We start from the raw sequence: 26,826 nt of genomic DNA, 5'->3' as shown, positions 1-26,826 counted from the left end.
CAACTATAATTCATCCTAAACACAATAGCTTAATCTATCCAAGGTGCAATATTTGCTTCATAATTCACAGAATGAGGTTAACTAATAGGCTTCATAAGTGTAACACCATTACTCATCCTCATCACACCGCGCCTCGCATAACTCGCAGCTCGTAGAAAATCTCTGATCTCCATCCAGCCGGTTTCTTTCCCACAAAAGACTTGTCACACCGCAGCATCATACAGATTTTCTTCTGATAAAAATCAAAACTACTTTGATGTTGTTGACGCAAGCTTTGGGATGGCTGTGTGATTGAATCAGCAAAGCTCGGCATAGAGAAAAGAAGCCGATATATAGCTTCGAGGGGAAGTAGATTTGTTTGGATGAATCGGAGATAAGTTCTCACCTAACAAACATTTGGGAAGCGAAGCAGCCGATAAACAGACCAATCGGGCTCTTCCTCTGATTTTTGGTTCATCTCTACCATCTTCACTGACATTTGGTAACATTTTAGATTACAGCCTGCAAATTAGGTTATTTATTTTGCGCACACATGGCATCAATGAAATACTGCCTGCGAACATACAATGAAAAAAGTAGATATAAGAACAGAAGACAGAATGTTAGTGATCAAAAATGTAAAAACAGATGTTTTTAACTTAAGTACTAAGATTATATCAAATTTGTAACATTACAGGGTAAAAAGACATACAAGTGTAGGAAATAGGGCAGTTATTAGAGGTTATGAGGTAATTTATTCGTCATTATATAACACAAGGTTGCATAATAAACTGGAAGTTCATAAACTCTCATGCTACAGATTACATATTACATATATAGAGTCATTTATATAGAAAGTACACATAAACACGTTGGGCATCTTTGCACGTAGAATGTAAACAGCAGGAACATGATGGTGATGAGAACATGGTGGTTCAACATTGAATGTTCGACATCTAGGAAACAATTGGAAAATAGTTGTGGTATCATTTATCTGAAAAGTGTGATATGCAGTAAAAACAGTACAAAAAAGTATTCCTAGTTTGGTGTCAAAGGTCCAGCCCAGCCACAAGAATTAAATGTTGGCTTGGTACATTTTTGCAAACCATGGATATGTTCATTTTGTACAATTAAATACGTTTTCATGTCAGGGGGTGTAACAGCTTCAGTGACCAAGCAAGAGACCGCTGTTCAAGACGGCGTTCAACATTATTAAGAGTGAAACTGCTGGACTTTGGGACATTTTCCAGACGTGTCAGCTGCGAAGTAAACCAAATCACAGTCTTTTAAGTATAGAGTTTACAACATATTTGATGTTTCAGCGTTATCCAACAGTTTTAACATGCAACTCTATCTCCTCCCCGTTCAATACACCGCACTGATTTAGAAAAAGTGACATTTTAAACTGAATATTACTGTAGTTTTTTGAATGGCTTGAGGCTCGGCTGGTGCCTCCATGCTGAGAGCTGCTGGCACTTACTGCCTGCTAAGTATAGCAAACTATTAAATGTAATGATGGAAGGAGAAAACAACAGGTAAAAAAAGAAAAAAGAAAAAAAAACATTGGATGAAGTTAACAGCATTTAAGGCTACAGATCTTCAAGCGTCGTCTGGTGTGAGAGGGTCACAGATGTAATAAGAGCCCCTCTGACCTTGCTGTTGAGCTCCATTTGAAGTATTAGAGCAGTAATTCACTGGGGACAGACTGAGGGACAAATGACTTTTCCCACCAGAGCGCCTGGTGTGATAACCAAAGTTCTCCCACTCTGTAAAGTATCAAAAGTTGAAAATAAATCTGAAATGGGGAGAAACTTTTTTTATGCCGGTCGATCTTGAGGTCTGTCCTTCTTTCAACACAAAGCCAGCCCGCTGGCCAAAGAGCTCGGAGTGATTCTGATAGTTCCTTGACTTCTGGAGTGCCGGTGGAGAGGCAGCCGTGACTGCCCCGGTAACTCAGAAACATATTAAAAATTAAGTTGTTTTTATCCTTGGCAGATTTAGAAGAAGGTCATCCGTGCTTTTATCTGATCTCGTTTAGGCAAACTGCAAAAGTCACCCTCACCCTCCGCCTTCTTCAGCGTGCAGCAGCAGCAGCGTCTCTCTGCTGTGATACAAGTGCCTGTTTTGCCAACGCAAAAAAAAAAAAAGTATCTTTTTGTTGAAGGATGAGTTTCACTGACATTCACAACATAAATATTACCGGTGATTGGATCGGTGACAAGCATTTTGATTTTGGGGGGGCTACAGAGCTGTCAGCCACACACATTATTCTTTTTCATCTCATTCTTTTCCTCTCTGGTTAAAACTCCAAAAGCCCCAGGTTTACTGCAAGCCACACGGGTTTTGGGAGCTGAGAGTTTGCTAGACCCCTCACATGTTGCCGTGGGGCAGTATTAAGGGCCATGCTTCATAATCAAGGCTTCATTGGTGGTTTCTTTTTTGTATGTAAAAAGAAAAAAGGTTTAAACTGCTTTTGTCAGCCGTAATATTAGCTGCAAAGGTTAGCATGTTGAGCTAAAGTACATACAGTAGTTAATTATATTCATGCTGGGGAGATTTCATACATTATTATTTACTGGCAGTGATGTTTGCAAACCACACTGGTTAGCACTTACCCTGAAATGATTCTAGCTTGTGATGTCTGAAGTGAAAATATAGTTTGAAAACACGAACAATGAGGCATAAAGTTAACTTTTGGATACCTAAGTGTGTACGTCTAAGCTATGTAGCTTATTAGAATAATAACATTATCTTAAAACATCCTTTTTTTATAATGCTAACTAGACCAACAAGACCCCTTTACATGGTTCTCATTTTAAAACAATTCAGAAGTCAGTCAAACTGCATTTTCAATGAAAACGTGACGTAACGTTAGCTTAATTCGCTGGCTAGCAACCGTTGATAAAATCCACTAGCAACAGTTGTCATTTTTCAGCCGACAAACTTGAGACTCTTTGGCTAGAAACTAGCAGCTTCTGTCTACTTCGTACTGAAACCAAGAACCTCTTGTTTCATAGAAATACTACAAATTTTGAAAGGGTGTAGCGTCAGTAGCTAATAGCCACTGTATTCTGGTGGTACAGCAGAGCATGTTTCTATATTGCCAGGAGGCAGCAAAACAGCTTATTATGACGAAAATGTTATGCTAACCTTGCTACCAAGTTAACATTTCTAAGAGAAGTTGATAACTTCGGCTTCAGCTCAACAAAATTGGCTATTAGGGAGCAACAGACTCTTTTTAGCTGTAGGATACATGAATGTGTATGAACCGTAACGCAGAGTTTACTCAGTTTCACCAGTTTTAGTAGAAGTTTTATGATTGGAAATCTTACACACCCACAGACAAATACATTCACTCATCACTTCAACCTTTGCACCCTGAAAACCTTGTTCAAAACAATCCAAGTAGTATCAAAAACACGTTGAATGTTTCTTTCACTCGCTTCCAAAGCGATTGAACACGCCAGCCATACAGATCAAGGTCTTTACAACACGAGGCAGTCGCACCGCTTTTATCAACAGGTTATGAGAATCACCAGAAAACTAATTGAATGAATTCCTTGTACCTTATTTTATTATTTGAGTTTGCTAGAAAGGGACCCAACAGCATGTTTTTACTTGCTCAGGTCATGTTTTCTATCCAATCGGGCCTTTGTTTCCTTTCTGAGAAATACAAAAAATGCAGTCACAAACAACACAAAAGACACAAGATTCAGCACTTTATAGCAGTTTATTCTTTTCTGGCATGTTTTTTTTAAATATATTTCATTCATTTATTTATAATATTTTACATTGTTCTTGTATTTGATTTATCCATTATCTGTCATACATACTGTAGTGGCTAATCGATGACCCACAAAAGGAAAGATTTGTTAAATTCTGGAGGCTAAAAAAATACAGGTAGGTGAACTTGTAAGTGAAACGATACAAAATCATGACATTCATAATACCGTGTATGATAATTTCTCTTGTCTAAATGTCGGTTAGTGCAAAGTCAGTGATGTAAGCCAAGCGCAGGTCATCCAACCAGCAGGATGTTTACAGCGAAGCGTTCACGTGTCTCAGCGTACACTGCAGTGTATCCAGTTGCAAGAGAAACGCTTTATCTTCATGTAAAGCTTCGTCTCTCAGAGCCAAATCATCACCTCAGTTACATTTTTTCCTGTTGTATCGAGGAGCCGACACCACATGTTACACCTGTCAAACAGCTGCTCGAGTCCCCGTGAGAGCAAATACACAGTTTAACTTGTCAAATGGCTTGAGACGTCATGAACAGCGTTTATCCATAATTACTTTCTGCCCATTCTTGTCGGGGGTAATTCTGTGTCTTGAAATATCCCTGAGCTGCAGCGTTTTCTGAAAAAAAATAAAATAAAAAAAATAGCATTCGAAAAATACCACTTGATGGCTGTTTCCATAATGGCTCCTTCGTCACATTTTTCCATATGCACTTTTATTGAAAAGCACCACTGACGGCACAACAGAAACCAATTATTGGCAACGTCTCGATGCGGGAAGCGGGAAAAAAGACACGAGCAGCGTTGTCGGTAAACTTGTTCGCATGTTTCGATGCAACACGGATCTATTTTACATCCATTAACGTTGTCTCTGCCAGAATTAGACGAGCAGGCGAGAAAAGGATGTGCAAGTGTTGCCATTTATTTTTTTTTCCTGCCAGTAGAACTGTCTGCCTGCTCTTTAGCGAAGCTCAAAATCTCCATCTGTGTAAATGTCAGCAAGGCGAAAAGGGACACGGCAAAACCCAAAATAAAATTAATCACAGATGAATTGTTAGCCACTAATTGGGAGCCCAAATAAACCGATCCACACGTTATTGCATGCACGCGGAGCTGCCTATCGAGCGGGCAGCATTAAAACCTAACCTATCTAGCACTCTGCATATGTCAGACTTCAATCTACTTTAAAAACAGTCTAGAGATCGAGGTGATATGTAGACATTATTTACAATTTTTTTTTTCAGTAAGGCATGCCATTATTCGAAACCTTCAGTCGACAAGAGCTGTGATTCCTTTATTAGCGGGCTACAGGCTCTGTGTCACAGCTGAAGTTGTTACCATGATGATACCACTGCATACTAAGACGGGGGAGTTTAAAAAGAAAAGAAAAAAAAAAAAACTTCTGTTACAGTTTCAGAGAAGAGTTTGCTGTGAAGTTGTGATGCGCGTTCCTCCGGGTGTCTTTCGCGCCGCGGAGCAAACGACGAAGCCAGGCTGCTTCGCGCTCGGAGGGAGGGATTCGCTGTGTTGTCGTGCAAACGCGAGCTCGCTGCTCACGGGATCAAATGAGGGTCAATGAGATGTTGAGCGCGTGATGCGATGCTCAGAAATCATTTCGAGGCTTGTGGTCGTTTATGTGTGAAAATAACAAACTGTGCACGAGAAATGTTAACAAATATGATTTAAGCACCGACAGTACATGGCACGTCAGAGAAAAATCACTGTTTGCTATCGGATTACGGACAGTACGTGTCACTTTCATGTTGCAGCTGGTAAAGGTCAGGCTAATTTTAACTAATGAGTACAGCACTGGCTAGCTCAATCTATAATCAGACATATTTTCTCGTATATTGGATATATTTGTGTTCATAATCTGTGTAAAGAGTACATGTACTCGATTACCTTCTACAACCAAAATCTGTGCACAGTTTGTATCAGAGCTGGAGTTGCATAAACACCAATCCCAGCCAGTCTGTTCATCCTGCTGCCGTCTGGCAAGAGATACATGAGTATCCGCTGACAGACCGCCAGACTAAGAAGCAGCTTCTTTTTCTTCAGGCTCAGATACTCCTTAAATAATCCTCTCTACTCCATGATAGCAATTGTTTTTCCTGTGGAGCACAAAGGGACTACAGCTTGCATTTTGTTGTACAGCCCTGCGTTGTAGAATGATGAATAAAGGAGCTGAAACAAGTTCACACTTGTAACTTAAAACGCGTGTGCATGGACTGTTGATGTAACTAGTCCGCCACAGTCTTTGGAATCATTTCAGCATCGACGGCGTATTATGTTCTCTTGCGTTGGTTTAATCCCACAAACCCAGAGAGGGATCTCTTTTTTATCCAGCGTTGAGAAACAATCAACTGCAAACGGATTAGTTCAGTAACAAGCAGACTTTTGTGGAATTGTAGTTGCATTGTTACCTCCAGCGTCGAGGATACGTTTTCGTATACTGACTACTAACTACTGATGAACGGATTTCCATAAATCGTGGATGGAGTCTGGGTCTCGGTCCACAACAGACCCCATTGACTTTGGTAAAGGGACAGATCCAGGAATATTTTTCTCACTTTCTTAAGATTGTGAGCCTTATTTTGACATGAAAACAATCGTGTGTGTTTATGTGGCTGGTATCTATGAGTGAGTACAATTTGATTCTGATCCATATAAAAACCCAGACTGAGCGGATCTACATATGTTTCATTTGATACTGGAGTCGGCTTCATTGAATTGAAGGGGGCCGTTGGGCTTGGCTGAGGTATGCACTCTAACTGTTTTAGCTTTGCTGTCATCTTCCTCTCTATCAATCCCTTCACTTCCTGTGAAACGTAGTGTTTTCTCTCTTACCGTGTGCGTCGACGCTCAACCATTTGGCATCTAACGACAGGAAAAATATAAGTGGCTACTGTTTCGACTCCAGTTTGAGCATCTCATGGGTATAAGTTGCATACATATAAAAAATAAAGTACATTCATCTAACTATTAATGTTTTTCACACTTGCTTTGGTTCATATGAGACATCTTCAGTTCACTGAAATGTTATGTGGGTGTGATTCCGTCCCTGCTTAATGAACACAGTGAAAACATGTCAAACACTTTGCCAAAACGATCCAAGTGGCTCGCTGAAATCTCACGAGCTGAGGCTCTCTTACAAAACAAGATGTGACCCTTGAAGATGGATGAAGACGGATTAACATCAGACCGGGAGCAACTTTCACACAAGTTAACTTTTCACCTGTCTGGATATTGTATGATTTGTTGCCACCTGGTGGTCAGACGGGGGGATGAAAGTCAGTGTTGGCAATTTTTTTTTTCCAGGCTGGGGATTCACTCCGCAGGCTCAAAGGCCTCGGTTATCACTCATCGCTCCGCTCACATTTCAGAAGCTTTTTGGAGGAAGTGTTTGGCTGAAACAAAAGAGGAGATTAATGGCCCCTGCAGTGAAACTGAGCAGACAGCCACTGCTTCACCACAAACGTCCAGGAGCTGACGATGATCTACTCCAACCGTTCACTTCGAGTCGTTAGCCTTAAAATACGGGGGAAAGATTTTTACATCGTTATGAAACGCAGGAAATAAATTATATTTCTGGTCAAAAATCGGCACAAAAACTCTGACTTGTGTGAAAGAAAAGGAGCCGATGTTGAGTTGCACACTGCAGACACTCACAAGTTTAAGACTATTTGAGTATCAAGCATGTAGTCGCCTTGAATTTGAGTTTTCTTTTTCTTTGTCTTTTCATTTTACAGTGTTCTGACATCAGTTACCATAACTTGGTATCACCTGAATCGGTGCTCTGTATTTTTTTTTTTATTCATATGGCGCATAGTTCAGTAGCTACCTTGAGTTCTGTTTTTGACATTAGACTTATTGACGTCTGTTTTTTCAGGCATCAGAGTAAGGCAATCAGATATGGCTGTGGTTATAGCACAGGTGTGGTGTCGTGCATGGATGACGTTTACATGTGTCCAAACTTTGCATCCTGAAGGTCTCTTCAGTTTATGATTTACTACGTAGAAATGAAGTTTGTCTGAAGCCTCCTCAGTCAACAAATATACTGATATAATATATATATATCTGCTGGTTTCTAGTTTTTAGTATTTTTTCTGAGAAGATGGATTTTTTGTTGACTGAGAGTAAATCAAATGTTAGTTTGCAAATGGATATTGACATCAGTTTGAGTCTCGACCTGATGGAAGAGGAGGCAGTGCAGGAAAGATGCACAACATGTGTAAGTCTTGTGATTTTTTCATTTTTCTTTTTGTATGATCTTCCTTGCAATGTTTTTTGCCACCATCCTCCACAGTAGACTGTTCGCAGAGCTGGTTCGTTTCAGTACCTCGCTCAAGAGTGTTCCAGCGGTCAATTCTCGAGTCCTGGTAACATCAGAGCTCCCGGCTGCTCAGAAAAATGTCTCCAGGAAACAGTTTGGGGTCAGACGTAGATGCCCTCAGGGTTGAGGCTGGAGGACACTTTGCTCTGAAGGGTGCGAAGGTCACTGGGTAAGAGCCGAGAAGAGCCGAGGCGTTTCAGAGAGCCAGACTCCACTTCTGTAGCGAGCAAGGTGACAAAGAAAGAAGCCAGACATCAAGGACGAGGGACACAACTTAATCTACGGCTCTAGGATCAGCTACAGAGATTCTTTTACACAACAACTTGCAAACGTTTGACAGTAAAACAAGTGATTAAACAAAAACAGTTGCCACTATAGTACATGCAAGGATGCAAAACTGAACCGGAAATGAGAAATGAGAAAGAGTACGCCGCAAAACCTTCTAGGGGATTTTATATTCCGAGGATGAAAACAGGGATTTTCCTCCTGACTTACTGTGAAACTCTTGCAGCATTTTTTTGAGGGCTGCTGGTGATTTGGTCCATGTAATGGGTCTGCAGACTTAAGCTGTTAGGGCACAACAGCCTTGCCTCAGCTGCTCAAGTCTTGCAGCCTAACCTGTCGTTGTCAGGGTGACCACAAGGTGGCACTGTGTACATACACATGTGAGGACAAGACTGTGTGTAGCGCACCTCAGTCAGAATGCGGTGACAGCATTTGACAAGGTGATGGTGACGTGGTAAGTCTATATACATTTGTGTGTGTGTGTGTGTGTGTGTGTGTGTGTACGTGCCGTTGCAGTGTTCCCCTGTAGGTTGAGCAGGCAGCACGGTGACCTTGGTGCCAGTCTGCTGAATGAACTGCTGCAGGTTGACCTGTCGAAGCTCTTTTGTCAGCTGCTCCAGCTCCTGCTCCTTCTCCTGAAACAGAACGACAAACCAAATGAGATCAATTCCTCAGTGCGGTAATACACTCAGTGTGCCAGTGAAGAAAAGCAATAAGTACATCTACTCAAGCACAAATTTGAATTAGCGGTACTTCACTTGAGAACAGAGGATTTTTTGCAACAGAAGATTTATTTTACAGCTTAGTTTGGATTAGTCAGCTAATCAATCGGTCGATCATGCTAATTTCCAGGTTCATACTTTTATTTTGGAAAATATTAACACGCTCCTTATGGTCAAAAAACCAAAACAATTTTCTCACATTGTCCATTGCTGCAGCTCCTCTATTCATCCTAGTAACTGTATCTTTAAGGAGCTTAACCCAGTCTACTCTGATTGGTCAGCTCTCACAGGCCTGAACAGGCACGACCCACCGCATTTTCCGCTCAACTCTGCCTTGTTTTTGCAATCGCTGCTTCACTGAGAGCGTGGCTGAGGACGGTGACTGTACAGTTGTGACATCACAACCTTGCGGATGTTCTGGCAGCTCGTTTAAAAAGGAACAATTCTCTACGCACGGCTTGCGTGCATTTGACCACCTGGACCTGCTTTTGCAAATAAAAAAACACATGGGAATCTCACGGCCTACAATATAGGAACTGTAAGTAAAGGATCTGAGTACGTCCTCCACTGGTCGAATGTGCATTATAAACAAAAAAAAACTGTTAAGACTGCGCTCAGGATCTCTGCAGAAGTCACAACCCAGATGAGACAGCTAAAGAGAAGCGTTAGCTCCCAGATGGTTACGCAACTGCAGGCGAGGGATTGTGTTCTTATTCAGGCCCCTTCTCTAATCAGGCGAAGAATGCTGTAATACCCTCCCTCCCTTCCCCTTTTCATTACCTCATGCTTCCCACACCCTGCTGGACCTCGCCTGCGCACAGAGCACTTCACTTCACACCGGGACGCACGCAGCCGAGGATCTGCTGCACATCCAGAGGTTAATCTTTGCTTCACTACCCACAACTTTAATGAGCTTAGATTTCGATGGTTCCACCTGTGTGCAGTGGGCTGGGTTTTTTGGGGGTTTTTTTTTCAAACGCTGCAACGCCAAAGTTATCTAACTTTTTAATGAGCCCTTCTTCAAACATTTCCTAAAATAAGATTCCCTTCCCATACAGGGAACTTACCAAGGATGCTTTCATTTCCTCTTGATTTAGAGACGCTGGTGTTCAAAACAAAAGCAGAATGATGATAGTGAACAGTAGGATCTGTGCTGACCTGTAATCTCTTGCTCGACTGGCCAAGTGAGCGTTCCAACGCCCTGCAGCTGCTCTCCAGCCGCGCTGTGTGTTGGCTCTGCGTTTCCAGCTCAGCCCGCACTTTTTCCAGCTGTGTTTGCACCTGAAAGCCAGAGTGGAAGTGTGGAGAGTGAGCCAACGCTCATCACAACTTGCGATGGGCTTGAGAAGCTAATCCTCGTAGATAAAGACGTAGGAGGACTCTCATGCTTTAATGAGCTTCTTTTTGCTGGGAAAAACAATGCAGATTTCCAAATTTGGCCATGTTTGAGACCACTCTGTAGCTTTACATTTGGAAAAGCTCATCAAAGAAGATATTTCTTAACACGCTGATGTCTGCCAGGTTGTATTTACCGCGTTCACAGTCTCAGTTTAGCCTGCTAACATCTGCTAATTTGGCACAAAACACAAAGAAACAAGCCACACTGATTTGTTTTTTAATTAAACAGTGAATGAAAACAGATTTTAAAGGACACATTTTCTGCTCTTTACTGTACTGATTACTACCCTTGGCTTTCAGACTTCTAGCTCTTTCTTCATGTGTAATGTAATATGAAGAAATATTTGCTGGAAAGAAATTTTCTGATGATGATTCTGCGAAAAAAAACTACTCAAAATGTATGCACTGCAGGATTTTCCTAAAAATCAATGTATAAACTATAATAATCTCTTGATTAATCCTGCCCCGCCCAATTTTTTTCTCATTTGTGGATTATTTTTCATGAACTTGAAACAATTCTTGGCGTCTCTGGAGAGACAGGGTTTTCTATCTCAGTAGTTGGACAGACTACACTCCTCTCTGTTTGTGTGCTGTACCTCCTCTTCGTTGTCCTTCTGGTTGAGCTCGGCCTCCTGCTGCAGTCGCTCCTCCTCCAGGCCTACCTCCATGCTCTACGAGACAAAACAGACAACAAATAATATGGAAAAGAAAAACTGGCACGAACATAATCTTCACAGAAAACCAGAATTAATTCAGTTTCACACTTGACAACTCTGATTTGCACTAGTTGTTTCTGCAGGTGAAAAAACCACAGTGATGTTTCACAAATACGTTTTCACGCTGTTTATATAACAGCAGCCAGTGGAATCAGGTAGCTTCTCCATGCTGAGCTCACCTGTATGCGCGATAAGTACTCTGAAAGCTTGGCCTCGCACTCGCGCACGCAGCCCTGCAGCTCGGCTAGCTGCTGCCGGAGCTGACGCTCGCTGTCGTGCTCGATCTGCAGCTCGTTCTGCCAGAACTCCTCCTCCTCCATCTCTGCGTCATTCCTCCTCACCTGCTGCTCCAAAAGCAGCAGCTCCTCCTCCAGGTTTCCGCCCTGGCGAGTGGAAAATGGTTCAACTTGAACAATGGAAACACTTATTAAACAAAACGTGGTAAAGAAGAGATGATGTCGAGATGTGACAGGCAGCGTTAACCTGAATATATTTATAGATATGGGGGAAAAGAGTGCAGGTGTTGAGGATCTTTCACTGTCAGCTGGCGGCTGATTTTTACTCACTTCGTTGGCCTCGCCTACAGACTCATCCCAGTCTCTCAGCTCGGCCTCGCAGCCCAGAAGACGGCTCTCCAGGGCCTGGAGTTTGTCTCTCTGCAGCTGCACCAGCCGGCCCAGGTCTCTGGCCGGACTCCCAGGTGCAGATGCTACTCCAACACCTCCAACCCTGCGCAGGTTGAGGCTCACACCACGCTGCTGGGGCTGTTTGGCTGGATTAATGAGTAGGAGATGAAAGGACAGAGATTGGATTGTTGACAAGTAAAAGCATAAAGGAAGGGAGGGAGGAAAGAGGGAGGCCAGTAAAACTGGCACACTACCTTCAGCATCTCTGCTTTTCCCGAATATGTCCCGCAGACCCTTGGCCCCTCCGGTGAACGTCAGGGACTTGCGTTTGGGCTCCCTTCTTTTAAGCGAGCGGTCTGCCCCTGACGGGCGGAGCTTGGCCAGAGGCAGGCTCTGGCGGTAGAGGCCTCGCTCCGGGACGCGAGCCTGCCCGTCAGAGGTGGGCCGCTCACTGACGGAGGGGCCAGTTCGCTGGAGGATGAGCTGGACGTCGCTGGCATACTGACCCCACTTGTTGAGGGACACCACAGGGTTCTCGTGCGGCGCCAGGTGGCGTTCCGTGTCGCGCCATTTCTCGATCAAAGTGTACCTGCCGGTGCGTCCTGGGACGAGATTAAGAACTTGATAAGTGCCCGGAGAACATATTTTCACAATCAGCTCAGAGTGGCGGGTTCAGCAAATCACACATTAGTCTGTTTCACGTTAGAGGCCTTCTGTTTTGATTTTTTTCTCAGTGAGCCTCTTTCTGTTTTGAAACAGCTGACGTCATGTACTTTCACGCACCAATCAGGATTTAGCAACATCTGAATGTGAGTACAGCTGTGGGGTCATTTTGTTTTGTTATCTTTTTGTTCAGTGGACAACACAGACAGTCCTGATGAAGCAGAAGTTGAGTTTGTGGACAGTTTAATTCTATATAGATAGATAGATAGAACTACTTTAATGATCCCAGACTGGGAAATTATTTAAATTATATAAATAAAAACCAAGGACGCTTTCTTTCTTTCGTCAAAACTTAACTTTGATTGTTACTTATTTAGACGGAAATGATGACGGGCTTTAATACTACAGAACATGACATTCTCCAGATGTATCCTGACTTCAGATTCCTTCCTGTGCACTATCTTTCCTTGCCAATTTATTTTTGTGGGCTGTTGGTGAGTGCACTTCAGAGGACACTGTGAACCATCTCAAAATCCAGCTCTGTCTTTTGTATCATCCCTACATTAATGCCGCGTTCCATACTTTTAAGAACTTGAAGATTTCCGACCTCTTACCAGAAATGGTACAATGAAATGCCACTAAAACTCAGAATTACAACTTAGACGACAGTGTTTGTATAACAGGTAGGCGAGTTAATGGAATATTTTGATACGTTTCCAAGTGTAAAAGTGATGTAAAATCAGTTGTGTGTTCACTTGCCAGCCAAGGTCTTTGTTACCTTTTGGCGTTGTGCACCTGGAACGCTTGGAGGTCGGAAGTAGGAAATTCCGACCTCCAGGAGGTTGAGGAGAAGTAGCAGCCTGTTCTCTTCCAGACACATGCATGACTTTAATCTTTTACAGACAGTTTGCAATTATGTTTGATTTTGCTTCCAGATCTTAGTGTTATATTTCATGTAACATATTTTATGTCTAGGAATGTCTTAACATTGTGGTGTTGTAGATAAGAGCCTTTTGCAACATCACTCAAACAGCCTCATCATAAGTTATTTAGTTATAAAATGTATTGATTTCAGCATTTCTTTTGACGGAGTTGATCCCTCAAGTTCAATTAATTGATTAGAAAATGGGTCTACTCATGTAGACACACACTTTCACACTCACAAGCAAACAATAAAATCTGTTTTAATAACATCACTGGTCCATGCAATGCAACTTAAAAACTATTCCAGCTAAATTTCAGGTGGAGGTTTTCTCCACAACTATCTAGACTCCTCCTGACTCCTTTCCCGACCCTCAGGTTGAGAGCCAATGGTCTAATGTGTGTCAGTTTGGTATTCCTTAACATGAAAAAGTTTGAGAACTACTGTCTTAGACTAGTTCATCTTTTTGGTTCAATAAAACTTTCTCTGTTGAAGAAGTTATTTTTCTCTTCCTGGGAGGTCAGACGGACCTGTGGTGTTCCCCAAGGATCTATCCTCTGCCCCCCAATACATGAGTCACAAACAGCATTCGCTTTCATTGTTGTGCTGATGAAACCAAGATTTATGGCCTGTAAATGCAACTTGATTCATTTAACATGTCGACACAGTCCGATTTTTATAGTATTTGTGCATCTTATCATGGTTGTATGAAGCTAACCGTGCTTACAAAAATGTAAAAACAAATTAGATTTAATGCATGTTGCAATTACAAGAGGAAAGACGGAACAGACTCATTGAGCAGCACTGGTAGCTGCAAAGAACTTTACCAGCATGGTCAGTGAAAGAACTTTACAGTGGGAAAATGCAACTCAACAAGCAGTGATTGTGCTGGGAAAACAGGCAACGCTAAATGGTTCACGGCTCTGTGTGTGTGTGTGTGTGTGTGTGTGTGTGTGTGTGTGTGTGTGTGTGCATTCTTGTCTGTACACATAAAGATAAGAGTAGAACAGTCCCCATCCTACCCTCACCCTCACAGTAAGGGCCCTTGTAAAAGAGGTGCATTCATCACTACAGCCATTCACATCAAAGTGCCCTCGCCTGGACAAAAGGCACAGAGGGGACAAAGGACGGTGGACGCCGTAACTCCTGCTACACTGTCACCCTGAAAGACGCGCGTTTCAACTCAGAGAAATATCTCTGTGTACATCTGTCCATTAAAAAAAAAAAAAAACATTACTTAGTTCAAAGAAATCATACTTATTGTCCTGCATTCACAAAGATTTACACGTACATTTAAATCCATGCAAACAGAGAAAAACAGAGACAAGAGCCTCAACTTATTCCTCAGCAGTCGTACACCACGTCAATAAACCAAAGTCTGCAGCATGACTCATCTTGTTCTGTGCAGCCTATTTATGGTGAAAATCTCTTTGTGCCCTCTAGTCACTTTTCATTTTACTGCAATTTATCATCTCCACGACGTCTGACAACCTGCCTGGCCAATACTGGAACCAACTCACATCACGGAAAATCCCCCATAGGGATTTATGTTGGACAAAATATCCTTTACACCACTTTAGTTGAAGTTTTTCAGCACAGGAGCCAGATGAAGAGGATTTCATCCCACATTATTGGCTGGCCATTTGGATTTCCACATACTTTATTTTAGTATTTATTTTGGGCTGTGAATTACCCATCATATAACCAATACTTATTCACTTTTTATTGCCCATATTCCTTTTAATATTAGACATTTTTATAGAATACTACCTCGGAGCACAAGAGATGAAGCTCTTTCTCATATTGTAATAAGTACATTTGATCTTACCGATGGCCTGAGCCAAAGCGATGACCACTTCCTGGCATGTGGTGAACTCTGTGACCCCGCACACGATGCGCTGCACTCCGTCCACCCACACTTTCAGCTCCATTGCCTTCATCCAGAGGCCCTCATTCCTCTACACCGCAGGGGGGTGCTAATAGTGTTTCCTGTCCATCCCTAAAAGAAAAAACAGATAACGATGTTAGGTGCAAGGAACTCTGTTAAGCATTTCAGACAAAACTCCTTTTGCGTGTAAAACAAAAGCCTTAAAAAGGTACACTGATGATACGCCAAACAAATAGGGGGCAGTGTATCACCAGAGTAACTGCAAAGTGCTAATAACTTAAGATGCCATTTGCTAGTTAGCTGTGCAGCCAGCGGTTCTGTCAGAAGCTCAAGGTCCAAAGTGGTACGAGACAGGATGAGCAGAGGCTAGCTGGTTAGCATGCTAACATCAGCTGATCTCCCAAATCCATCTAGCCAGGCTTCATGCTAGGCACAAGTGGACAATGGTTGGACCAATCAGGAGGAGCAGGAGGCAGCTACAGGTGAGCGTTGGATGTGACCACCAGCAAGAGAAGGGACTGTTTGTCTGAAAGCAACAATGGCAGCTTGTCAACTGGTTAACTAGCTGCTATAGCATCATTTATATCAGAATTAGAAAGTATATTTCATTGGAAAAAGAGCAGAGAATCAAACTTTTTCTTGTTGGAAAAGATTTTTCAGCTTTTTTCTTCAATGACTTTGGTAAAACATTGATGGTAGTAGCTTTCTTTTACTCTTGATCTGATTGGTTGAAGTAAGCTTGTGACAGACGGTAACTGACAGATGATCCTAATGATGTGGTGCGTCAGGCTAACCACACGTTACCTGCAGAGGAAACTTTAAAAAAGCCTTCTGTTAGTGTCCTTGTTGAGCTCCCAGTACAGCATTTAGTGGCCCAGGCTATAATGAGAGGGAACACAACAAGAGACACAACCCCTAACCTAAGCTAACAGTGCTAACGTATTAGCCATATCAACTGTAGAAGGTGATAAAATGTCAATATTGTGTTTTAAAGCTTGTTGCTACCCCAAAATACATTAGTGCAGGTGTTTTAACATATTTAGTTTGGTTTAAAAACTGTTTTGGTGAAAAAATATATTTGGCTATTATAATATGATATAGTTAAAACACTTCCCAGAATAGCTTTCTAACCTCTAGACGACACATTTTAAGTTAAATTCTTTGTGAAAAGTACCAACCAAGTGCCACATGGCTGTGCAGAGTGACACTAGCCTCCTGTAAATCGACCACTTAACAACCTCCAACACTTGCACTTTTGTGAAGCCGTTTCCTGTAATGTCTCTGACAAATTGCTGCAGGAGCACACTTGTGGTGCAGCAATTGTGACCGTCAAGCGGGCCTCATCCAGCATATTTTTCATTTTCCCCGGTGTCAGTGCAGGAGAGCTTTCAGCGGTCGCATGCACGCAGAACGAGAGCCATTCCAAACTGCTGACACAAGCACCTCAGCAGCGAGGCAGTCATTACAAACCTGGCAAGGCCACGGCGGCGAGCTGGAGCGAGCAACAGAGCAGTGAAGGAGCTGGTGCCTAATGCTCAGACTTTTGCAACCCTACTGGGCAGCAGCTCTGCCTTTTTTCCCCCCCTTCGACTGGACCATCAGCTCTGCTCTGATCCTTGACTTCCACACCGCTCGTGGCCTCCCTTAACAATTTAGGCGCCTTCCATCTTCATCACAGCCAGAGCGTGGGAGTCCCAATCCTCCTGCAATTTAACTACTGCCCCCCCTTGAGGCCGTTTACCACTGAGACTGCATTGCACCGCACTAGGCATCTGGTGAGGGCAAGGCCTGCCTTTGGTGGGATGATTTTGATTTTAAACCGTTACTGCAGGATGCATCTGGTTCCAGACGCCTGTTACGGCCCAGTAAATGAGACTAACTCATGAATACAGCTCAGCAGAACAGTGGAGGAAATGGGGGATGGCGAAATTAAAGGTCGCGGTGGTTCAGGCAGGAAACGCATCTAATCTGAACGCACCGCTCGTTTGGAAAAGTTCGACTCTGCGGGTATTTCTAAACAAACTTGTTCGGCTGCATTCACAACATAGTTTCATAACAAACAGTGTCCTAACAGACGGCGATGTGATGATGCCTGCAGATTCTCACAGCTGCGGCTGAAATGTTGTAATACAATGTTTATTCAATGACGAGTGATGTTGGACTCCCGCTGCGGTTTCATCCAAACGGACGAGCCAGTTGACGCAGGCTTGTAAACCTGACCGTTCCCTCCACCTCTCCCACACTTTAGATACGTACACACACACACACACACACTTGCTATCAGGACACGTCTGTGTGAGAAGTCGGGCTGAAGTCATTCGCTCCTCTGCGATACAATTGTCGTAAAGCTGTCATGAAAACAGAGAGCGAGATAAGCTGCAGCCAATTTATGTTCAACATGTTAAATAACTTGAATTTGCAAATGCTCTAAAATGAAAGGTTAAATAGTGAGGCGATGAGCTACGAGAGGCTGTGAAATATACTTTTATAAAAGTGGTTTAAAATGGCTGATGTTTACCAGAGAGTCTTGAGTGTCTTACTACAATACTACAAGTTACCACTCAGGTTAGATTTACTTCGGATAGTTAAAGTTGTTTTTTACAGGACTGTTCAAGGACACTGATGGAAAAAAAGTTGGAGCCCTGAATGTAACATTAATTTCATTCCTCGTGCTCTCCCACTGGTCCTCTGACACCAATATCACACCATACGCAGCGAGGAGCTGTTTGGCAGGCAGCTGTGCAGGAGCAGATGTTCAGAGGTTCTTGTACGTATAGGCTTTTTTTATACTTTGATCCTTGAAGATGAAACGGCCGTCTCATAACCGCTTAGACGAACCGAAAAACCTGACATAAACTGAGGCACACGGGAGATAGAAGCTGTGACCTGGTAACTTAATGCCGCGCTGGCTTTTCGAGCTCGTCAATGTCCGGCTAATCGAATTCCGACAACAGGACCGCCGCGGACCCCCCGTTTCCGAGCTTTCGATTTTCTTTACCCCAGTTAATAACTTCCAGCGCTTGAATCACTACGAGGCTCGGCACCTCAGCGGCTCTTTCCCCGTCGGCCGTTGCTGCTATTGTTCTGAATTTTCATCATGCTGCCTTCACGTTCTCTCTGGTTCCGTCTTTGATGTAAATTACAGTCACTTTGAAGCCGTCCCAACGCCAGAAAGCGGATAAATAAATCATACGAGCAACGTGGTGAGTGCACACAAATTAATTAGTATGCTACTGTACATCGGGTGCGTTTCTATTTTGGGTGACTGTAAATGTATACGTCCGCAGTGACTGTGGGAGCAGACTGAGCTATACGTCTCCACAGTGTGTTCAAAGGCCGGAACCTGTGGGAAAAGGTGCTGAAGCTGTTGGAATTTCCTTTTCCATTAGTCACAGTTTAATAAACAGACTCAAATGCTCCACATTCCGGCTGCATACTCAATCCTTCACGTAGTCATCCATTCGTAGGGAATCCGGGACATGTTCACACGTTAATGCAGGAGAGGCATTCCTGCTGGAGCGCCTTCCGACAGCGCAGGCCGCTGCAGGTAGCTCCTGTTCAGCCTCAACAACTCTGTTTCTAGATCAGAGTGAGGCTGCGAGGTAAACATGTATTTTGATTTAATGCTAATGAGCAAATGTCAGAATGTCAACAGGAGAAGCTAAGATGGTGAGCCAGTTGAGCTTTAGTTTATTCATCCCTGGTTGTTTGATCAGTCCCACATATCAGTTTTCAGTCGACTTGATTTCTGACAATCGGTCGACCACTAGTAAACACATCTGCTGGACATCAACATGTCAGCATTGCTCATCAGATGTGGACATGCTGATGTCAATATTAATCTATCAATTGGTCTCGCTATAGAGCTGTGTAGGAATGACGTATTCTTGCAGGTTAATATCGCCCTGGTTCCCTCGTCAAACACCCTATGGGATCTTTCCATTGGATTTTGGATAACTGCAGAAAGTTTACAGAACATACTGTTCTGTCAGACAACCCTCACAGATGGACACCAGTTTTGTGATTATTGAAGTGAAATCAGCAGAAGGAAATGCTACTGTTCGGCTATGAACAGACAACACCGCGGTCACATCACCACCACTCAGCTTATTATAACGCTTTACTATACACACGTCACAACAAAATGATCAATATACAATATGTAGAGAGACAGTTACAATAGTTTGTGACTACAGTCGGTCTGTAAAGACGGACTAGTGAGCAGACGAGTCTCCATGTTCGGTGTAACAACATTTAACGTCCCACGACAACTTCTGTAGTCTCATTTAGCCACTTGTTAGCAATCACCTTTTTCTGGACAAGTAAATACCTATCACGCAGTATTAAAAAGGGTATTTTATGTCATAGAACAGACATGAAGGTCTCTTAACCACAGACCTTATCTCTATGCTACGTATAGTATGTCAGACACATTATGTAACATTGTCCATGCTTTAAAACCCTGCAAAAATTGTTGAAATTAACTGCACAATGATTGCATATTAGCAATGTTTAACTGTTAATGTTCTACTGGAGCTTCCAGTGTTTACATTTAGCCTACTTAAATTGTCATACAGAGTTCCTGTAGTCATCTGAAGTTGTATAAGCACAAATGGTTAAACAAAATAGGCAGCGCTGAGGAGAACAGAGAGCTACAGAGACAGTTAATCTTTGAAGGCTATAAGAGCCAGTAGAGAAGATACAGCAGTGTTCATGGTAGCTGCAGTGAAATGAGGAAATACTCGTGTGGAGAGGAAAGGTTGCTGCTATCAGTGCAAATCCTCGCTGTCGCACAACTTTTGCCATTTGGCTTCAGACATGAAGAATCCCGTGTCATCTGGGCTGTGAACCACGGGAGCTAAACTTAGTTGTGACTTCAGTCTGCCTCCCCTGAAGTTTCATTCTCAGGATGCCACAAGAAGGCAGAGTTAGGGAGGGGTCGCAGTGTGGCACGTCGGTGTTTCTTACATGCATTTCCTCAAATATGGACGGTAATTCATAGGACTCATCAGCACAGAAATACCACTGAAAGCCCTGTTAATATCCCTGAGACGATTACTGAAAGTATGAAAATATTTCTTAAAGTCCAAACAACTTGAAGTCTGGGTTTAAATGCAAAATACCCATGAAAGAGCTCATTTCCTGCCTTGCCTCAGCCTAGTGCTCTCTCAGTCCATCACTTAATTAAACTTTAACAAACTCATTGATGAGGTTTGAACTCCCGACCCTGACTTGTTTATCCAGCGGCCTGCCAGCAACAGACGAAACAGAATATTGTTGCCTATAATGGCCTTAAAAGCAAGATTCTTACAAAAAGAAACATAAAACATACAAGCACTATTCCCAGCAAACGACGGCTGTAGCAGACCAACAAGAGGTGTACTGGGTCTTTGTCATACAGTCGCAGTTTGGTCAGGGTTAGAAACTACTTCTTGATACTTCTACACCTGACACCCTCCTTTACTGCCGTCATGTTTACTACAGCCACTAGAAGTCACTGCAAGAAACGTAAATAAGGGTCATAATAAGCTGCTTTCACAGTCGACCCATATATGGGTGTATTTCTGATGAGGATGGCCTGAAGTTTACAAAACTGCACTTGAGTCACGGTAATGATTGTAATTGGGAAACTGCTTTTTAAAAATAATGAAAACACAAAGTTTTGACTAAATAAACTGTACTTGAGTTAACTTCCGCGTGCACCCAGGAATGAAAAATGCACTTGAAATGTACGATTTCCGAAATAAATGAAAACAAAGGAAATAAAAATGTGTAAATGTACTCAAATACACTTATTTCGGCTATTTCGAGACACATTTAAGTTCTAATTCGATGTGTGTTAGAAGATCTGTGCGCTATACTCTGAAAAAAATGTATGTAAAGAAAGAAAATGTTTTCTGATCAAATTTAACACAGATTGTCTCCATATTAAGGTACAACATAAAGTACAACTTCATGATGTCTCTCAGTTGCACAGTAACTGCATCAAATCTGGTTCAGTGTATTTCAAATTACATAAATCAAAGGATTACAATGTTAGTATTTGGAAAATAACTGTTTCAATTTCAGCATTACAGAAATCAGAGCTTTTCTCAGTACAGTTAAACTATATTTTTACACACTTCGAATATTTCACGCCTGAAATGTGATGTCAGTGTTTAAAGCGGTGGCAGCAGCGTGCAGGTCAACAACAGACGATCACGCAATCTGAGGCCAATTTTTTAAAGCAACAAGGAGGCTGAGCCGGCAGGAGGGGGTCCGCTGAAACAAGTGGTGCACAGACAAAAGGGCATGCTGCAGAGTGTGTGTGTGCGTATGTGTGTGTGTGTGTGTGTGTGTGTGTATGTGTGTGTGTGTGTCCACATGGATAGCAGCATGACTGGATGCAAACAATCCCTCACCATGGCGACACAGCTCTGGCTTTGTCCGAGCCCTACACAGATGACTGGATTGATTGGAGGGCACGGTCTGGGAAAGTAAACCAAACAATCACTGACAATTAAGAAGCAGCCCGTGCTTTCCTGTCACTTCCTCTTTGTTTCCTCCCAGTGTGGCCCACGAGAAATCATGGAGGTGTGTGCGGCAGCGGGGTTTTTCTCAAACTCGGGATTAAGCTGGGCGTTGCTAGAACGTCTCATAGCCGGTTATGCTGGTGGACATTAACCGTCACACGCAGTTTGGGTCATCATACTGTAATATTTATACTTATGTCATAGGCTACTTAGGGAATTTCATTTTTTTTCTATGGTTATAATGCTCTCACACAGCCATCATGAACTATAATATTGTAAAGAAATACTATTCTTATTATTTGGTTCAAGAGAGGAGTTATCTAAGTCAGAGTCCTGCACGGGTGAAAAATTATGTACTGTGTCTGACACAGATGCGGATCAGGTCGGACGCCTGGAGGGACGGGCCGGGTTTTACGATTGCTTTTTCAAGGTGTCACTTATCATCAGTCATTATTAGCGACACAAATGACAAGCATTTATATTTCATATGAGCTCATTCATGCGTGCTTGGGCCCTCCCAGAACTCCCATTCCCCACGCTGTCTTACTTTCAATTTAAAAAACTGCGTCCGTCCAATTTTCCCTCGGGCTTCGGTATCAATTTATAGCGGGTCGGCTCGGGTACAGAATGTAATTTGTGCTACTGTCGGAAAACGGGTCGGATGCGGTTTTAGGGGTGAGGTTTGCAAAATAAGACCCGTGCAGGACTCTGCTCTAAGTGACCATTTTAATCCTCTAGCTAATTATCAAGCTAAAGATCCAACATGCTAGTTAACGTCAAAGACTGCGGTGGAAGACGACGGTAAAATATTTCCTTTCTCTAACACTGGATTTATTTATGCCTGAATTTTTAAGGTGTGGCAGCTTTTATTTTGCCGTGGCGGTGCGCCACAGTCAATTACATATAGGGGAAACCCTGGTTTATTAGGTGTATAAACACACACCTCATTTATTACATTCAACTCTTACAGGAGTTTTTCCCCACATGAAATAAAGTAAAGAACATGCTGCATGTTCAGTGCCGCACATAAAAAACTCTTGTATGTTTTACCAAAAGCTAATTTGACTCTACAGCCATGCTAGCAGCTCAAAGCGCTCCTCTTTCCTCGTTAAAAGAAGATATTTGTTATAAGAGCACATTTACAGAGCTGTAATTGCTATTTATGCTGTAACTGGAGATGAAAAGATAACAACCAAACAAAGTGCAAGACCGGGGTAAGCCACGTTTCCATTGCAGGAAGCATCCCCGGGGAGAAGGAAACTTTGGAGGACCTCCACTTCAAGGACCGCGGGGTCGTTATTCCACCCCAGAAGAACTCCCTGCAGAGCGCTTTCCACAATGGAGTTACAGGAGGAGATTAGTTTGACTCACTACATGTTAATGATTCGTATAAAGCCTGTCACTGGACGCCTTTTTCAGGCGTCTTTCCCCTTTTCCGTCCGCTATCTATCTATATCAAACAACAACAACCTCCAAGCTAGCAACCTGAACCCTGAACGCGAACCTGGTCGCTAAACAAGCCAGCAAGTGTTGTGCTATATTTTGTCAGGTTTTAGCGGTTTTAACCTCAGAGCTCGCCTCGCCATATGCAAAAGGGTGAAGGTGAATGTGCTTGGTTATTGCTCCAGATAGCTGTTTGCCATCTTAGTTTAGCGTGTTTGCACGCTTACATGCTCAGCAGCGCTATGAGCTAAATGCTAACATCAACATGTTGACATACACATAGTGACAATGCAAACATGCTGGTGTTTAACAGGTTCATTGTTTGCTATCTTAGGTTAGCATGTTAGCATGCTGGCATTGCTTAATAAATAGTATCAAACACAATGTACAGCAAAGAATGATTTCGACCCGATGACGCGGCGTGACAGAAAGTTATAGCAGTTCATCTTGAGGGAAAACATAAACGTCCGTACAAAATGTCATGGCCATCCATCCTTCCATCCATCCACCCATCATTGCACAAGAGGGAAAGTCAGGATTAATCCTCTGGGGAGCACAAATTTCTGTACAGAATTTAATGGCGATCCCTTCAGAGGTCAAGACGTTTCAGCCTGGAGCAGCCGTGGAAGAGCAACACTCGCTGCCGAAAAATGCCGATGTCTGCAGTTATTTCAATTTCAAAAGCAAACCAGGTTAAGATCTGACCCTCGTCCTCCGGCAGGATGTCACTCCTCTTGATGGAGTATCTTGAGAGCTCGGAGCCTCTCGCAGTAATATGTTCATGACTCTTGGTTTAAAGCTGGCACAAAGCCTCAGATCAAACAGCACCATCTCTCATCTTTCCTGTTTCTCTTCACTGATATTAAAACAGCTTCCACTTTATACCACTATGTCCACCCTGAGAGATTTTAAAGATAATATAACCTCTCCTCCAGCCTCGTTTCCCATGCCCTGCTTGAAACAGCTGTGTGTAACTCAATGCAGACACCTTTTAGAGATTACTTCCACATCAGCTCTGTCAGCTGAGGGAATGAGGTGAACAGGTTGAACAAAAGCTTTCATTCAGGTACCGTCAGCTGCCCGTCCTGCAACAAACCAACTAAGATTTTCCTGTGAGCAGAGAGGCAGCGGCGTTTTTACATGAATGAAGTTGCTTCCTTTAATCCAGCAGGTACTTGTCACAATTTCCACGACTATATGTGGAAATAAGTTGTGTTAAAACAGCTGACGTCATGTGGAAAACACATTAAAAATCCCAACTGAGCATTATGTCTATGATGTTTCTGCTGCTAACGATCGCCATGCTGAAGTTGTGTGACCAAACGTCCAACCTTCAGTCTCAAAAGTTAACTAATCAGCTTGGTGGAGACAATAAGCTTTTAACCCTGTAAGACTCGGAGCTTAGCAGACCACGAGGTGGTGGTGGGAGGGTCAGAAGTGGGGCGTCTGCTGAAAGATAGAATGGACTGGATTTACACTGAAGTCTGCACTGCTCTGCTCTGAAGTTAAGGCAAATGTTGACTACACGAAGAGACGTATTTACTTGAAAAGGAACCAGTGAGCGTTGTGTAATTCAGATTCTGGCGTTTAAAGAAGCTGATCAACTGAAAATCAACCAGAAGCTTTGTGACAGTCAAGGAAGTGCTGCAACCAGCAATCCCTCTCATTACTGACAGTCCGCTGATCATTTGGTTAATTGCTTGGTTCGGAAAATGTCAAGTTTGTGAGAAAAATGCTTGTCACAATTCCCCAGACAGCAAAGTGACGTCGTCACATTTCTTCTTCTGTACAAAAACACAAAGACTCTTCATTTACTTTTCATGAATGAGAAAGAAAAGCAGCAAATGTTCAGCACTTTTTGCCTGAAAAACGACTGGAGTAAGGTCACAGCTTCTGGCTTGCGTAGTTTTGCTTCTTTTCTTTGTCTTAAATTAACTATACATGTATATGAACTATTTATCTATATTTGTAACTTGTCGGTGAGGCAAAACAAGCAACTGTGAGCAGACATTTTTCTGCTTCAGATGAACCGACTGGAGAGAATAACAGGCAGTAATGAAAGAAATTAGTCCTGCGAGTAACACTAACTTTCAATTTTGGCCACAACCATTGGTGTACTCCCAAAACTGCAATCCTCTTCGTGCCCTTTGATGCTTTTTTATTTTTTCTGCCCCCGTCCCTCAAACATCCTCACCGCCACTGTCCACGACCCGAAGATATTTAGTTTGCACTTCACACTTAAGAAGCTGCAATCAGAATTTAAACTTGCGCTTGTGCGTAGAAATGACTCGAACAGATCGACTATCAAAAGGGCCGCTGATTAAATAACAGTCGTCAACTAAGCGATTCATCGATTAGTCGTTGTAGCTCTAAACATAACAGTTCACAGCTGTTCTCTGATGGACACTGTTACACATAAATTGAGACCTATTCCATGAAAATGGCCAGCATCCTGCCAATTTTCAAGACAAACACAACAAAAACAGTCTGATGAAGCCAAATATTGTCGTTTAATCGCAGGTACGGTAAAATCACAGTACATTAGGCTGGTGCAGCAGGTGACGGGGGGACAGGGACTCCTCTAATGTGAGAAAACTCTTGCTTTTTCACTGTTTTTGCATTTTCTACACCTGTTCTTCTGTCACATGTGACTTCAAGGAACCCTTCCACTCTCTGCCCTGGCTGTGTACGACTCAGCTGAAGGAACTGTGATTAAAACACACCAGTGCTGAGCGAGCACTTATGGCCCCAAACTCTATTAAGAGCTTGATCACTGCAGGGCTGAGCAGCAGATCACCCACTCACTGACCACTCACACTGGTACAGTCACTCACTTCCTGCCGCTGGCTCATGGAGCAGGTATGTTGTGGAGGGGAACACCAGAATCACTCCATTTAAGGCTGTTTTCTTTTCTTTCTCATGTCAGGCCGCATGTTAGTGAGGAGAAACGTGCGAAATAAAGTTCGTGCGGCTAAAAACAGCTCTGTGTGTTCACCACAGATATAAACAGAACACATCACATGGATGTATAGAATTTAAATCAAACCAGTCAACATACCTCCTCCTCCTTCTTCTTTTTCTTCTTCTTCTTGTGAACAGCTGTGTGTCAGAGCATTTAAAAACTCTCCTGTTTGTGTCCTCGGTTAGAAATCCGCTACTTTCCGCCGCGTGTCCTGCGGGCCACTCGCGGGAGATCGTTGTTTATCCCGCATCAGAGTGAGCGCCGCGCAGCACTCACGCGCACGAGCCCCGCACCCAGCAGCCGCGGGTATGTAAACACGCGTCCGTCCGGTTACTGGACATCCGACATGCGGCTGCGTGTCTCCGCCTGTGAGCCGCTCCGCCCGTCCGTCCGTCCGTCACTGAGGCGAGAACCACAGCAGCTTGTTGTCAATTACATCGGAGCTGAACTGGGACACCGCAAGGCATGATGGACCGGTTAAAGCTGCACTGCACCGGCGACGTGAACGAACCCGCGAGATCCACTCAGATCCACTCGGAACCACTGAGGTCTGATGCAGCCCGCAGTCACGTTTTGTGATGATGATGACGATGATGATGGTGATGATGATGTTTACACGTGCGTCCAGGTTTTAAATCAA

General features: G+C 43.1%; 1 protein-coding gene across 3 annotated transcripts; it reads right to left on the bottom strand.

The window, feature by feature from the left end:
* Positions 1-714: 714 nt before the first annotated feature.
* On the bottom strand, positions 715-26,826 carry rassf8b (Ras association domain family member 8b). Of its 3 annotated transcripts, none has more exons than XR_003986756.1 (10): positions 26,283-26,826; positions 15,210-15,380; positions 12,051-12,398; positions 11,737-11,942; positions 11,350-11,553; positions 11,051-11,125; positions 10,215-10,337; positions 8,843-8,969; positions 8,056-8,266; positions 715-2,098 (listed from the first exon to the last, which is right to left on the bottom strand). XR_003986756.1 is itself a non-coding variant. In XM_030440474.1 (9 exons), exons 2-9 carry the CDS (start codon positions 15,319-15,321, stop codon positions 8,151-8,153), a joined length of 1,311 nt encoding a protein of 436 aa, XP_030296334.1. In that variant the 5' UTR covers positions 15,322-15,380; positions 26,283-26,825; the 3' UTR covers positions 3,691-8,150. The 3 variants fall into 3 exon arrangements, 1 of the variants encoding a protein (XP_030296334.1); XR_003986755.1 differs by lacking the exon at positions 715-2,098 and adding an exon at positions 3,691-4,335 and having other exon boundaries at positions 26,283-26,825; XM_030440474.1 differs by lacking the exon at positions 715-2,098 and having other exon boundaries at positions 3,691-8,266; positions 26,283-26,825.

Source organism: Sparus aurata, chromosome 14 (assembly GCF_900880675.1).
Source record: "Sparus aurata chromosome 14, fSpaAur1.1, whole genome shotgun sequence".
Taxonomy (NCBI): Eukaryota; Metazoa; Chordata; class Actinopteri; order Spariformes; family Sparidae; genus Sparus; species Sparus aurata.
The sequence above is the reverse complement of the archived record's forward strand: the minus strand, read 5'-3'. Positions and strand labels throughout refer to the sequence as shown.